The following is a 16,517-nucleotide window of genomic DNA, read 5'->3' as shown; positions in this document are numbered from 1 at the left end:
CAGGCATTACATTCTCACGGGGAAAAGGAGTAACGGCCCTCCTCTGAAGGTTTTCCTAATGTACTTTCGATTACTGGGAGTAACAATAACAATCAGGCAAACCACTATAGGTGTAGGTCAGGGAAACTTCATCCGACTTCCTTCACTCCCGGTATTTCGGGGAAACAAGTGGGGGAAGGGAACATCGTATGACAGAATCCAGAGCAGGCAGAAATGCAGGTTTTCATAGTTGATAACTAGAGATGGAATATATTTGGATTCTGACACTTGCCTATCCTATCTGATCCAATAGGATGGACAGATATTCTTAGGGAGAGGTGGTCCTCAAGTAACCAGGCCTTATGCCATGTAAGGCTTTAAAACAAGCACCTTGAATTAAACCTGAAAGGAAATTGATGCCAGATTTCAGTGCAACTGATGCAATAGAGGTGCAATATGGGTGAATCTATGAACACGTGTTTTGGTGGGGTCCTTGGTGCTCTCTTGCTTGCTTGTTTTCTTGCAAATGTTTCATTACCCAAACTAGGTAACGTCATTAACATTGAATGTGTTACCTAATTTGGTTAAGAAATGTCTGGAAGAAAACAAGCAAGCTTAGAGAGTTCCAAGGGCCCCTCATATCAACACTGAACAATTAAACATTGGAGGTTTTAAAGAAAAGATTGGACAACCATTTGTCTGAAATGGTATAAGATTTCCTGCTTGAGCAGGAGGTTGGACTAAAAGACCTCCAAGGTCCCCTCCCACTCTGTTATTGTGTGTTACACTGAGCTACAAATATTCTCCTTTATTAGTTCCTGTATTGGTATATCATACAATCTGTGTTGCTGCATTCTGGACCAGTTGTAACTTCTTTGTGGTCCTTCGTGTAAACCACATTGCAATAATCCAGACAGGAAGTGATTAAGTTATGAGTAACTGTGAGCAAAGTTGTTGTGTAGAAGGTGGAACATCACTTTGAATTGCACAAAATAAAGGCGAAGGAAGGAAGGAAGGAAGGAAAGATGCTATAAATGGTACTCTATGAGCATTTTAACCTCCTTTCTAGGATTTACAAACGTACTACATCCAATGGAGAAGGTGCATTGGAGTAACACGGGGAAAGGCTAGAAGCCTGAATTATATATTTATGCAGCCTTTGTGGAAACTGACACATGTTTTACATGCCAATGTTCACATGTAAATAATTTCTAAATAAAGAGGTTCTGTGAGCTTTGGAATTTCAGTGCTTGTCATTGAAACTACAGTAACAAGAGGAAGAATTGGTCTTTTTCCTGGTTGTGCATTTTGTCCAGAGGCTGCTATGATTCCCTGTCGCTGTTGTTTATATAACCAAATTGTCACATGCATTCATGGAATTAATATAGTGTCTCCTCTGACTCTTATTCTATTGGCTGTTTCCCTCTAAACTCTGTGCCAAATAACACTTTCTGTCTAATTTTATGTATAAGCCGTTCCCTCCCCTTCAAGCTGTTGGTTTTATTCAGCTAAACAGTGCTGCTTTGCCCCCTGCAGGTAACATGTGGGCCCAGCAATGGAACAACATTTACGACATGATGGTGCCTTTTGCAAATAAGCCACATCTAGATGTTACCAATACCATGAAGCAGAAAGTAAGGACATTAGTGTTACGGTTTTATTCTATTCTCTTTGGCTGCAGCAGTTAGTAGGAACTGAAACTGAAAATGCCCATATACACAAATATTGCTAGTGACACCTTTTCATCCAGCAGTGAGATGATTATTTGTTCTCTGAGCAAGAATTGGAATAATAATAATATTATTATTATTATTAATAATAATAATAATAACAACAACAACAACAACATAACACCCCAGACTTAACCATTGTCGATAAGAAAGACAAAAAAGTCTGGATAGTGGACGTAGCAATGCCTGGAGACAGCAGAATAGACGAGAAAGAACTGGAGAAGATAACAAAATACAAAGACCTACAAATAGAAATAGAAAGACTGTGGCAAAGGTAAGCAAGGGTAGTACCAATAGTAATAGGCGCCTTGGATGCAATCCCAAAACAACTGGAGCACCACTTGAACACCATTGGAATTGACAAATTCACCATTAGTCAATTGCAAAAGGCAGCCTTACTAGGAACAGCTTCTATCCTGCGACAATATCTGCAATACCATCAAACATCCAGATCTGCCTATCCCAGGTCCTTGGTAAGGACTCGATAGGTAGACAAAAATGCCAAATCCAGTCTGATCATCTGGCTGACTGTGCGATGATCAATAATAATAATATAACAACAACAACAATAATAATGTTATCTGCTCAACATAACATCAAAAGATGACAAGCCAGGTATGCATGACTAAAATGCATAAGTGAACCACATGAATTCTCCATGGAATTCTTCCAATGCAGCATTTTATGTTATAGATATTTTCCAATGCTGCTTCTCTATGTAATTGCCAGGTGTATTTAGCTTCAATTTCTGCATTTCGAGGTCTGCATTTCATGCTAAATTTTCAGAAGGACTGTTCAAGATTACATGCAAGCGCTATACAGGAGTAACAGTGATATTCATATACATTGTTGTACTCAGTAGCACATTGGGGGGGTAATTTTATTTCTTGACACAACTATTCAAATGAGACAAATACAGTAGTATTTATCCCCAAGCTATATGGCAACTCTCATCTGATAGTGCAGAAGATTCACATTCTTTGCTATGTTTCTCCTCTGTTGCACTCTGTAACTTTTTTCTTCCTAAACAATAGTTCTCCATGACATTCTAAACCTCAAGCAACAAATGCCCATGTAATTTATTATACCTGAGTAACCTGGGATCAATCCCCAAGAACAATTTCTAACACATTTGTGCTATCTAATGCTTCGGATGGGTTCTTGCCTTTCACAGAACTGGAACGCAACACACATGTTCCGGGTGTCGGAAGAATTCTTCACCTCACTTGGCATGTTTGAAATGCCACCTGAATTCTGGGAGAAATCCATGCTGGAGAAACCGACAGATGGGCGGGAGGTGGTGTGCCATGCATCAGCATGGGACTTCTTCAATCGCAAAGACTTCAGGTGCATATTGTATATGATGGCACCTTAGCCATGCAAAGAGATCTTATTGGCATAGAGACATATGAAGTAGGTCTGGTTTTTTTAGGGAACAAAGGAATTTTTTTCTGACTTCTCTGTATCTCACAAATTCAGAAATATTTTTATTATATAATCAGTTAAAAGTATAAGTAGAAAGTCAAAACTTAAAATATATGCTTTTTTGAAAAATGCAAGGTTTGATGCTGGTAAAAAGATTAAAATCCACTTAGGTGAAAGATTTCTTTTTTCTAATTTTGGAAATAATTAGGGAGCTGTGAATTTAACTAGATGATGTATTAGATTGATTATCATAAAACTCCAAGAACACATATGCTTCAAGGATTCCTGCTTTTTAGCAGCTTCTTGAATCCCACTCTGCAAGAAAACTACACAGCAGGCCCTAAGTTATGCTCCTAACCCCATCCATTTGCATAATGTTATTATGCACTATGCACTATTGCTTTGCCCACTATACCTTAACCTTGCCAAAAATACTAAGTACAATCCTGACCTATCAAAATATAGGCCATTTCTGCCCTACACTATAATTTTTGTTCTCTTTAAGTGCATGTATGATTTTTCCTTCTCTATCCTGCCACCTATGTCAACATCTGGAAAAGGTACTTAGCAAAGTGATATCAGGACAATATTACTTTCTCTTATATTAAGAATGCAAGAAATGGGGTTAATTCACCAAAGCTCAGAATTTGCTTGTGTGAAAGAGTGCAATTCCTTAGTGTTAATCTGCCACAAAGCTATGCTTTCAGAGTCAAAGGTAGTCACTGTCAAGTCAAAGCCAAAATTATCATCCCATCCACCCCTCTCTTGTTTCTTTCTATTCGTTCAATGAGGTGTTAGAATTGATAAATTTTTAATGAATGGCTGAGGGGTGAAGTAAGTTAGGTAGATGGTGAAAGGAGGTCTAAATTTGTTCTAAATTCTCTTTAAATTACATGTTTTCTTCAAGGAATCATAGAAAGCCTAGTTTTGGCACAAGAAAAAAGGTCCTTTTCAGCTGTTCTGAGGCTATCAGCAAATGTTCCAGGTTACAAAAGCAATAGATGCCTTGTTATTATATTGTGATACAGTCTTCACTGAACACTCACTTTCCTGTTCCCTGTTTTGCAGGATAAAGCAGTGTACAACAGTTACTATGGAGCAGCTCTTTACAGTACACCATGAAATGGGTCACGTTCAATATTACTTGCAGTATAAGGACCAGCCAGTAAGTTTTCGCAGTGGGGCCAACCCTGGCTTTCATGAAGCCATTGGAGATGTCATGAGTTTGTCTGTTTCTACCCCCATCCATCTCAAGAAAATTGAGCTGCTCACCCATGTCACTGAAGACAGAGGTAAGATGAGCATAATGGCTGAGGTCAATACAGAAGGAGAAAACCAGTAAAGTTGATGGGAGATGTTTTTCATACTGGATATGATAAATAATTGTTATCAAGGATTTGGAATCAGGTTTACCTCCTGCCCACCTATCAGTTTCAAAGTATGCAAATACAAGTAGATTAATAGGTACCACTTTGGTGGGAAGACAACAGTGTTCCATGTGCTTTTGGCATATAGCCATGAGGGCCACATGACCACATAAATTATGTTTGGACAATGCTGGCTCCTAGAGTCAGACACGACCAACAGGGAAACCTTTACCTTTACCTTTTTTACCTAGAAAAAAATGTACTGAATCATACAATTTGCCATCTCCTCCCTATTGCTTTAGGTCAATGAAAGCAAGTGCGCGCGCGCACACACACACACACACACACACACAGATACATACACATACGGACACACACACACACACAAATGTCCACATTGAAAAGAATTGTAATAATGCAATATAGAACTACAGACAAGTTCAGGATGTAGCTGCTGTTGTGCTGGTTGGAGCAAATTATTTTTCTAAGGTAAAATATACTGTAGATGTTTCTGCCTTTCCCAGAGGCACTTGGATCAAGCTATTTGATTTTCAAGCAACTGCTCTTAGTTTGTGAGAGAGGGAATCTGCTGGTTTGTTCTTAACAGAGAATTCATCTATATAGATTGCTAATCTACTCTTACTTCAACTCTTCTTTGCCACCTTCTGGATACACACAAGGATTTAAAATAAACTCTCTTTGGAAGCTTCTTACATTTTTTCTTCCTTTATTCCTTGCAGAGAGTGATATCAATTATCTTCTGAAAATGGCCCTGGAAAAGATTGCCTTCCTACCCTTTGGCTATCTAATTGATCAATGGCGGTGGGATGTCTTCAGTGGACGCACCCCTCCGAGCCGCTACAATTTTGATTGGTGGTACCTAAGGTAAAACAACCTCAGCAAAGCAAATAGAAAATTGCCATAATGAGTGACAAGCAAGCAAAGCAGCATGTTTAACAAATGTAATCCTCCAACCTAGACCCTTCTAAGTATGTTGTTGTTTTATGTATGATTGTTGTTTTTATATAATGTTGCTTATTTTAACTTTTTATAACCACCCATCCTCCATAGCCATTCCTCTGACAAACATAATTCATATATCTGAGAATATAAGATTATAAGAAGGGGGAAATCTGAAGAGATAGATGAAGTGAAAGTATTAATTTATTTGAAGGAAATAAGGAAAACTGAATGCAAAGTAGTTGCTTCTTGTGATCTTTAAATGATTGCTATTATATCTACACATACCCTTTGCTTGAATCTGAAGTCTGTTTGTTGTTGAGAGATGATTGTCCTTATTTTTTCCATTCCTTCTTTGTCCATTGGCTAAGTTGTTTTTTTTCCCAGAACAAAATATCAAGGAATTTGTCCTCCTATTGCAAGAAATGAAACAAACTTTGATCCTGGGGCTAAATATCACATCCCTGGCAACACACCTTATATCAGGTATTGGAAGCTGGAAAAAGGAAAGCTGTAAATATGAAATTTTAGGAAGTTTTGTTGTTACTGGGAAAGAATGATTCATGCTTTGATTTTTTCATAGGGGAGTTGGGAACATAATAGGGTTTAGTGGAGTTGAAGATTTCAGCAAACAGCTTAAAAAAAATCTAGCTAGTGTTCTCTTCTAGAGTAGAGAAACTCTAGACCAGGGGTATCAAACTGCTGACCCACGGGCCAGATGCGTCATTCTGAAACTGCGCCCATCCCATTGCCGGTAATGGAAATAAAGTCACAATATGTCGCAACACATCACCCCTGCTCTAGACCTACAGTTAAATTACATCATGAACTGTATCTTTGGTCCAGTCATAATAAACTCTTGGCACAACTATGGATCTTTCTAGCTTCTGCTTAAGAATATCTGGCTGACGGTTCTTGAAGAACACCTCTGCATGCCCACAATCCTATGTTATACCAAACCTTCTTATATATTGAGTATCTGAGAGCAAATTCTCAAGATCTCCAAAGCAAAATTACTTTATGCTTAATTTACCCTTAAACAGCATTCAGTGCAAGTAAGAGTAATAGTTATACCATTAGGTTAATTAAAGTGTAGAAAGAAAGATGAGATTTTCTTATTGCCAAAAATTATGAATTTCACCTTCAAGAGTATATTATTTGTATTTGTAATTCATATTTCCCATTCAGAATTTGAATATTTTCAGTCTAAAAGGATTGACTTTTGTATTATAATATGTGTTTATGTATCATATATTTAGTAAAAATATGGATTTTTGTTTTGGGCAGGTACTTTGTCAGTTTTATTCTGCAATTCCAATTCCACAAGGCCCTTTGCCAAGCTGCCAACCATACTGGTGATCTTCATACATGTGACATCTATAACTCTAAAGAAGCTGGACAGAAACTCAGGTGAAAGCAAAGGGAAAGGGGGAACTGGCAAGAAATAAACTTATATCTAAAATATTAGAGGTCCTCATACTTTAGCTAAGAATGTATCAGTGTTTTCCATTCCTGCCTTCATTCTAAAATGACAAGAGGGATCATTTTGAAATGCCAAAATTAAAACAAAAAGTTGCTCCATTGAAAGTCCAGGATTGCCTTAGTAACCCCCAACCTAATCTTGTTATGAAGTGAATGCCAAAAGGTGAATATAGATAAGTGTCACCCTATAGCATATACAGATCATGAAAACAATGCAATTTAGGTCTAAAACTACTTTTATTAGAACATTATTGTAACATAATCTTGCAAATTTAAATGTGCTTCCCTTCCTTCCTCGCTTGAATCTTGTGTGAATTAGGGAGAGATCTGTTAAGGCATTTTCTCAAGTTAGTTTCTTGGAATGGGCTTAAGCTATGTATATCTTTTCATTGCCTTGGTAATGGAACTTCCAACTGTCCTTGAAAGCCATTCTTTATGTCCTCTACATCAAGCATGAAACAGATATATAGGTGGGAAAACGGAATGATTATACTAAAGCAAAATCTACCTATTTTTTCCTTAACAATGATGATTTTTTGGACTTTAAAACATGCTGAAGTTTGGCAATCTGATCTCCAGGAGAAGAGTTTCTGTAGATTGTGAGAATTATAAAAGATTGTCAAAACAAAAACATCTCCATCTTTTAATTAGTTTTATTGGCATAATGGTTTTCCAAGATCAGGATGTTGTGAAGATAAATTATCATTGCAAATTCAATTACTTGTAAAAAACAACCCTCTTTCTGGTATGTCACTTGTGTCATTTTAACAATTTTAAATCACACATGTGTCAGTTCTAATCTCAATGGCTCCATCTATTTACTCTTTCTTTATCTTCACTGCAGTGAGGCAATGAAGGCTGGATCTTCCCAGCCTTGGCAAGATATTCTCCAACAACTGACTGGTACAAATAAGATGGATGCTTCAGCATTGCTTGAATATTTCAAACCAGTTATTGAATGGCTGCAAAAAGAGAATGGGAAGAACAATGAAACACTGGGCTGGCCAGAATTTGATTGGCGTCCACCTGTCCCTGAGGGCTATCCAGAAGGCCTTGGTAAATTTTCCATGCATAAAACCTAAAATGATACCCATTTCAGAGAGAATAGACTGAAGGTTGCACTGGGAGGCTTAGTCTTTATCTGCAACGGGTCACCCAAAAAAAGTGGGAGTGGGGGATAGAAGAATCATTATCTCCAGATACCAACTGGTACTTGAACCTGGTAGTCATAATCGCACAGGAATATCCAGTTATCATTCTAACTACGCAGTGGAATATATGGAAAAATGAGAGATTATATATATATATAAAAGAAGTGTAAAGATGAGACCTAAATTCAGGAACCAATGATTGATGTAACTATAACAGTTTGGAACTGAACTAGATATGACTGTGAAATCAGGGCTAGCTATTTGTTGTGTTGCATAATCACAATGAGGATGTTGCAAATGGGATAAAACTTCTTCAAAACTAATAATATTGTTCCTTCAAATACTTGCTTATTTGTTGGATTGGCAATTGATTAAGGAGCTATAGAAGATGAGAAAAAAAGCACAAACAAGCTGTATTGGAATCTCTTCCATTGATGCTCTGTGCAACAAATAGCCTGAAAAGCAGCTCTCTCTGTGGTGAATAATGGTTTCTAAAATATACATTTCTTGTATGTTCATTTTAATCTTCCAATGAATGAGGGCAGCTTCTCAAATTAGTGCTGCCATCGCATTCACGGGATAGAAAATGGAGCTGTCTTAGAGAGGTCCATGAACTTTCCAGAACTCGTTTGTAGAATATGCTTCATATAAACATATTTTATCCTGGTCTAGTATAAGGTAAGAATAGCAGAGAGTGTCTCTGAGCATGCTGAGCATGTAGTCCTTCACTAATAAGTGCTAAGACAAGCTAACAAGTTCTGCTCTATGACCTTAATTAGTTGGTTGGTACATTCTGTGTTGCTTCCTGAAACTGAATTTTTTTTTTAATCAGTTACATGCTGAAGGCTTTTGCTTCCTAAAGATTCTAGCACATTTCTGAAAAACAGTCTTTCTCATGCTGGAAAAAAGTAATTTCATGTACATATAGGCCTAAGTATGTTTTTGTTGCAGTTTTTCACTGTAATTTTTGCTACAGTAGCCAAGAAAATTAAACAATTAGTATGTTCCCCCTTTTCCTCCTTTCCAATTGTGTATGATCTCCTTTGTCTGTTCAGATATCTGGTAATCGTATTTTTACTGCAGGAGCAGTCATACTTAGCTGATGGGATGGACATGATTCTGATTCTATCATAACTAATATAATTTTGATATAACTTGGGATCTTGGTACTTCTCTTTTGACAAATTAGACCCACACTGATAATAATTAAACAAATTCAACTTTTTTTCCCAAGTGATGGTGATGTTATTTTTATTTACACATGTATACTTGTGTATGTGTATACTTACACATTAATCTTTCTATCTTCCAGATAAAATAACTGATGAAGCTGAAGCTAAAGCATTCTTAGAAAAGTATAACAGCACAGCTGAAGTGGTGTGGAATGCTTACACAGAGGCTTCTTGGACATACAATGTCAATATTACTGAACACAACAAACAGATTATGGTAGGAAAGTCCACACTGTTTAGTAATCCTTGCAGGAACTCCCAAAGAGAAACAAGCAAAACAGATAATGTTCCAGGCTTAAAAGAGTGAAATATTTTGCTTATGTTCCATTTATTACAATTGGCAAATATAGAGGCACATCTAGATATATGAATACTAGTGCTTCCCTTCATTGTAAATTACAGTGCAACTGATATTTCTTATTAAGACCTTATAAACACTTCACCCCTTAATTTAGTACTTTTCTGACATCATTTTTTAAAAATCATTTTATTGATGCAATTTTAGCTGACTTAACTACCTCCTCCTCCTCCTCTATTGTATTGTAAATCACTGAAACCTGAATGGCAAAGATTTGGACAGAATGTCCAAAGCTAAGAGATTCTTGCTACATCCCACTTGTTCCCAATATCCTTCAATTCTGGCTTCTTGTTGTTGGAATTGTACTTCACATATTACTATTCTAGCATAATATTATACATGCATTCCCTGTGAGTTGCCAGATTAGATTCTTTTATGCAGGCCTGTTACTAAACAATAATCTGGATTTTCTGAATAGTTAGCAATGGATTGCTAGTTTGTTAATAACTGCAATTGCTAGTAACAGATTTGTGGTGTTAATACTGTTAATAGCCCTGTACACACCAGATTATAATTTGAATTAATGTTATTTGTTTCTTTGGAGCAGCAGAGCTCCTATTCTGTTATCCGTATTCTTCATTTTTTTCCTGTTCCTTTTTGTAGTTGGAGAAGAATCTCGCAATGTCAAACCATACTCTGCAAAATGGATTAAAGGCTCGGCAGTTTGATTCCACTGACTTCAAAGATCCCAGAATAAAGCGTATTCTGAAGAAATTAAGTGACATTGAACGGGCAGCCTTACCTGAAGCAGAACTGAAGGAGGTGAGATTGAAGGGAGATACTATTTATGGTGCTTTAAAAAAAATAAATTGCATAATTATGGAAGCTTGTAATATTTTACTTTTATATGTAATGGATTCCTTTGTTCTCATTCTTAATTACTGGGGCCTAGTCAGTGGTGGGATTAAAATATTTGAACAACCGGTTCTCTGTGTGGATGCCGCTTCCGGAAATCCATTCTGGGCCTGGGCAATAAAAAAATTAGCTACCAGTTCTGCCAAAGTGGTGCGAATCGGCTGAATCCCACCATTGGGCCTAGTCACTTTAAGTTTGAAGATCTAGACATGTTGCATATAAAAATATAAGTAAGCTTTTTTTAAAAAAAATAAAAGTAAAAATTACTTCCCAATTTTTGTTGAGGATAGTAAATTGCAGAAAGGTTAAATTATCACTTCTATCAGTCAAAAAGCCTCTTCAGCTTTCTTTAGTGGAAAAGAGAGAGTGTATTTATAGAGATCAAAAAGCCACCATCTTTGTGTCTGACTTATAATTTTTCTGTAAGTTGTTGTATATCAGTTGTAAGTATTTTGGTTGATTATTTGGATCTATTTAATTTTCATACCTAAGATACAGAATCTGCCTTTCTCACAGAAATAGACAACATCTCTATTGATTATTTATTTATTTATTTATTCATTCATTCATTCATTCATTAGTCTCAGAGTACTTCTAGACTACCTTCCAGTCCTGAAATAAAAAGATATGACTTTGCAACAGTTGACAGACTTGAACACTGGGAGCTATATAACAAAATAAAATTCAATGGTGAAAAAAGTAAGGTTCTACATTTAGACAAGAAAACCCAAATGCACAGGTATAGTTTAGGAGGTACCTTGCTCAATAGTAGTAACTGTGAGAGGGATCTTGGAGTCCTAGTGGACAATCACTTAAATATGAGCCAGCAGTGTGCTACAGCTACCAAAAAAGCCAACACAGTGCTAGGCTGCATTAACAGAGGGATAGAATAAAGATCATGTGAAGTGTTAATACCACTTTACAATGCCTTGTTAAGGCCACACTTGGAATACTGCATCCTGTTTTGGTCACCACGATATAAAAAAGATGTTGAGACTCTAGAAAGAGTACAGAGAAGAGCAACAAAGATGATTAGGGGACTGGAGGCTAAAACATATAAGGAACGGTTGCTGGAATTGGGTATGTCTAGTTTAATGAAGAGAAGGACGAGGGGTGATATGATAGCAGTCTTCCAGTATCTCAGGGGCTGCCACAAGGAAGAGGGAGTCAAGCTATTCCTCAAAGCACTTGCAGACAGGACAAGAAGTAATGGATGGAAACTAACTAAAGAGAGAAGCAACCTAGAACTAAGGAGAAACTTCCTGACAGTTAGAACAATTAATCAGTGGAACAACCTGCCTCCAGAAGCTGGTAATGCTCCAATACTGGAAGTCTTTAAGAAGAGATTGGACAGCCATTTGTCTGAAATGGTATAGGGTTTCCTGCCTGAGCAAGGGGTTGGACTAGATGACCTCCAAGGTCCCTTCCAACTTTATTATTATTATTATAGTTTGATTTTTGCTTGTCAGGTAGATTCTAGAATGTAATGCTGAAGATCTCTAGCACAAACTTTGGACATTTAAATGAAGTCACTGATAAAAGTTATCTAAGTATTTGGAAAAAGTCAAAAGTATGCCAGTGACATCTTTCTTCTTCCTCAAATTCCCCTGAGGCATGAAATCCTTGTCTGTGGATTCACATAAACAACTTCAGATTCTAAGATTTTAAGTAGTTTATAAACTAAATTATAAAGCAATAATAAACAATGTAATAGCTCTTACAGTGAGTAAAATTTAAAATAGCAAGCTGCCAATCTGATGGAAAAGGGACATATCAATCTTCATTGGCTTGTTGGCAGTATAATATTTTCACCATATTACAAAAAGTGATTCAGGCGAGGAGCTACTGGATCTCTGATTGAAGATTATGCTGCACTTCAGTCTAGGACAGTGAACTCATTTGTAGCTGTAGATAATCTCTTGATAATAAAGGAATAAGAAAACCTATTGTGAAGAAGTAATTCTCTGGAAGGACACTGTGAAAGGAACACTACTAGATTCTGCAATACATGAACAAGTTTTTATTCCATTATTGATCCTGTTTGCATCACAAATTCAGGATAATTAATTTCAGCCAATTTGTTGTCACAAATATTATTCTGGGGTATTATTATTAGGAAAGAAAAAGTTGAATGGTTAATGGAGTGCCATTATCATCCATTTTTATTAATTTAATGGTAATTAATATGTTACCATTAAAATCCTTTAGTAGAAAGAGATGGTCAACTAGACAAGACATAAGCCAGTTCTTATATTGTATGGTAAAATAATCTTATTTCTTTCAGTATAATCAACTGCTCTCAGAAATGGAGACAATTTATAGTGTAGCCAAAATCTGTGAAAAAGATACAGACTGCAAAGCATTAGATCCTGGTAAGTCCCATCACTGTCACATAATTTTAAGGAATAATCTCTTATTCCTCTCCCCTAATTTCTTGAAACTCACCTGGAATTGATATAGACATAAAATTTAGGAGTTACAACTTTACATTCAAAGATCACTTTGGTACCATGAGAAGCAGTATTTAGATCTCATAAAGAAGACTGAGCTTTGAGTATATTGAAAATATATCTTCCCCCACTGCAGGACAGCTTTCCATGACTAATAATATGGAATTATAACTGTCCATCCCTAAAGGGATCAGATCAGGAATATTGTTATCACACAACAGATCCCACATATTTTAAACTTGCAGTAAAGGAGGCTTTCAAGTCATTTTGAGTCATTGGAACTCTTTGTTGGAACAATCCATCTTCAATAGGAAAGCACCCAGATGTTCAATAAGAAATGGATTGGGGGAAAATATTAGTAATGTTGTACTAATTATTATTTTGATGTTTGTGAGATACATCTTGCTCATGAAAACAGAGTTAGATACAGATTGTTGTTTAAAATAGGAAAATATATTCCACAGCACTGGGGTTCTCTTTGAGAAGAAGAAAGTGTGTGGAAGAATTCAGCTTCTAAAATGCAGGGAGGCCTCTCCCAGCTTAGTACCCTCCAAACCTGTTAGGTATAATTCCCATTTCTCCCATATAAAACATGTGCAATGGGGGGAATACAAAAGGTATAGCTGGGAGATAAGGGTCCAATTATAAACATTAATATGTGCACTGATTTCTTATTCAGACCTTACAGATACTATGGCTAAATCAAGAGACTATGATGAGCTTCTTAACACCTGGAAAGGTTGGCGGGATGCATCAGGGAAGAAAATCCGAAGACACTATGAGAGATATGTACATCTGAGCAATAAGGCTGCCAAATTAAATGGTAAAGAAATTTAATAATGTGACAAAGAAAAATATGGTGACTCAAGAGCTGTAGAATCAATATAATTAAAAGTAAAACTCAAAAGCTAGCGTTATTGTGCAAATACTGATGGTATATGAAGAGCCAGTGTGCTGAAGTAGCTAAGGCACCAAGGTAGAAATCAGGAAACTGAGGCCTAGTCACCTTAGTCATGAAAGTCAGCTGGGTGATCTTGGGCCAATCACTCTCTCTCTCTCAGCCCAACCCACTCACAGGGTTGTTGTGGGGAAAATAGGAAGAAGTATTAGGTATGTTTGCTGCCTTGAATTATTTATAAAAGTAATAAATATGGAAAATAAATAAAATAAAATAATAAAATAAAAAATATCCTAGAGAAAATCATTTGTGCTGCCACTTTCAAGCATTTCAATTGAATAATCACAGAAGTGGCAGACTATGTTAGGCCTGATCAGGATGAACGATTATAGGTGTCAGAAACTGCCCTATAGTGCCTCATAATCATTACTACTGTCATTGTTTAAATAGAAGGGTTAACATTAATATTTTTCTCTTAATTTTGCTATATGGGTGTGAAGTATATGAAGAAAAACATAACATATATTTTTGCATATATATGCTGTATCATAATATTAAGAAGCTTATCTAGGCTCACACTATATGTATGCATGTATGTGTACAGGACATGCAGACAACGGTGCTTACTGGAGATCTCTTTATGAAACTCCAACTTTTGAAACTGACCTGGAGAACATTTGGTACCAGCTTCAACCACTATACTTCAATCTGCATGCTTATGTACGTCGGGCTCTATACAAAAAATATGGCGAAAAGCGCATCAATCTCAAAGGCCCAATTCCAGCTCATTTGCTAGGTAAGTCTTTTCACCCTGGGCTGCTCTAAGCCATTGGGCATGCTGAGCAAATCCCCAGGAACTTTTTACATTTGTGTAATGTTAGACCTGGTCCTTTGGAGACATATTTCCAGTTGTTGGAAGTAGTAACAGAACTTAATAATGAGCATTTGCTTTTCAGTTTTTTTAAGATCTTATAACAAAGATAGGCAATGATCTATTAATAAAATGCTCCACATAAGATTTGACTCAGGATCATGAGTGTTATACATAAATATAAATGCATCCACAACCTGGACAAATACAATTCCAGGTTAAGGCACTCTACATCAACATTTTTAGGAGGAGATAGAGCTTTGAGAAAGCAGGTAATAATGGGAACATAGCCAAAACATGTCAACCATGCTGGAGAAAACATGATCCAGCTCCATTTTATCCCTTCTTTTTGCAGCCCAATTTAAGTAGCAATATTATGATAGCCAGTTCACAATATAGATAGTATATTCATCTTTGAAATGTGGTAGGTGGCAGTTTTCAACTGTTTTTTTCTCCATAATTCCCATCTTTTTTTTTCAGATATAATAGTTTGAGTGTAAGTAAAATATAAATTGCCTCTATTATTTAAGAAATCAAATAGTTATTTAAAAAATGTTGTCATGTCTATATGAACATTCAAGGGGTAAATTTAATTGGATATAAAACTATTTTTATGTGGTGGCTACAACAGCAATGCCCATACCTATCTGTATATCACAAGCCCAAAAGTTTATCAATTTTCATTCCTCTTCAAACATAGCAATCTTCCCTCACTGCCTTATCTTGTAATTTGATTTACTCCCCCGCCCCCTATATTTTTTCAGTTACATATTAATCAACTTCACTTTTTATGTTTAGGTAACATGTGGGCACAATCATGGGCAAATATTTTTGACCTTGTCATGCCCTTCCCTGATGCTACCAAAGTGGATGCTACTCCAGCAATGATACAACAGGTTGAAACACTAGATTTTATTCAATTGTTATTTGCAATGTTTTCTCATAGGAACTGAACATAATTCTTTTCCTCTTTAAAAACTCTCCAGAATAAAACTCTCACAGTTGTTTGGGGGGGGGGGGTGTTAGTTGTTTATGGTGTGGCTCAGAGCTGTCACATTCTAATAATCTTCAGTTTTATATATTTAAGCAAATACTTAAGAGCATGTACCGAATATATGTTTTTGATATATTCCTGATTTCTACATCATGTAGAATTTTGCCATGTTTTAGTGAATGATCCACATTAGCTGATTTTAGGAATTGTGCTAAGCCAAATTCAGACAAATATTAATGCTACATATGAACCCAGCAACTCAGTCTTTCAGCCCTATTGGATACAGGAAGTTGGAAGGGAAGTTTCAGTTGAACCTCAGCACTATTAACCACTGTTGCTTCCAAAGCTAGTTCCTGTAGTATCCTAAAATATCTTTTGAACAACTTTTCCTGTTCTGTGAATCTGCTTTGAGCAGTAATATATCTGCACTAGTACAAAAGAAAAAAAATATATTAATTAAATTTCCCCAACTGCAACACTTAAAAACAAGGAAAATAAGAACTTTCAGAAGTTGACTGTAAAATTCAGAATATGACAAATCTCCATTGGAAGGAATTCCCACAGTCAAAATTGCATCCAAGAATGTGTCTTGTTATGTTTTTATATTAGATGTTGTATGATATTAGATAATGCAATCAAGACTGCAGTCTATCTAACTTAGTTGTAGATTATCAAAATATAGTAGGGCTGGGGATTTCTCCCCCCCATACTTGGGGCCACATTTCTTCCGTGGAAATCTGGAGCAGAATATATATCAGGCATATG

General features: G+C 36.4%; 1 protein-coding gene across 1 annotated transcript in view; it reads left to right on the top strand.

Annotated features, from left to right (window-relative positions):
* Window positions 1-16,517, top strand: part of ACE (angiotensin I converting enzyme) — a 43,997-nt gene that overhangs the window by 15,844 nt on the left and 11,636 nt on the right. The window contains exons 6-18 of the mRNA XM_029287230.1: window positions 1,516-1,613; window positions 2,884-3,056; window positions 4,203-4,426; window positions 5,242-5,386; window positions 5,849-5,947; window positions 6,749-6,871; window positions 7,788-7,999; window positions 9,407-9,543; window positions 10,288-10,446; window positions 12,824-12,911; window positions 13,669-13,812; window positions 14,492-14,683; window positions 15,557-15,654. Coding sequence (XP_029143063.1) covers window positions 1,516-1,613; window positions 2,884-3,056; window positions 4,203-4,426; window positions 5,242-5,386; window positions 5,849-5,947; window positions 6,749-6,871; window positions 7,788-7,999; window positions 9,407-9,543; window positions 10,288-10,446; window positions 12,824-12,911; window positions 13,669-13,812; window positions 14,492-14,683; window positions 15,557-15,654 — 1,892 coding nt within the window. The remainder of the gene's footprint in view (window positions 1-1,515; window positions 1,614-2,883; window positions 3,057-4,202; window positions 4,427-5,241; window positions 5,387-5,848; window positions 5,948-6,748; window positions 6,872-7,787; window positions 8,000-9,406; window positions 9,544-10,287; window positions 10,447-12,823; window positions 12,912-13,668; window positions 13,813-14,491; window positions 14,684-15,556; window positions 15,655-16,517) is intronic.

The sequence above is a fragment of the Protobothrops mucrosquamatus genome, unplaced genomic scaffold (assembly GCF_001527695.2).
Source record: "Protobothrops mucrosquamatus isolate PMUCROS unplaced genomic scaffold, P.Mucros_1.0 scaffold_257, whole genome shotgun sequence".
Lineage (NCBI taxonomy): Eukaryota > Metazoa > Chordata > Lepidosauria > Squamata > Viperidae > Protobothrops > Protobothrops mucrosquamatus.
This window is presented reverse-complemented; position numbering and strand designations above follow the sequence as displayed.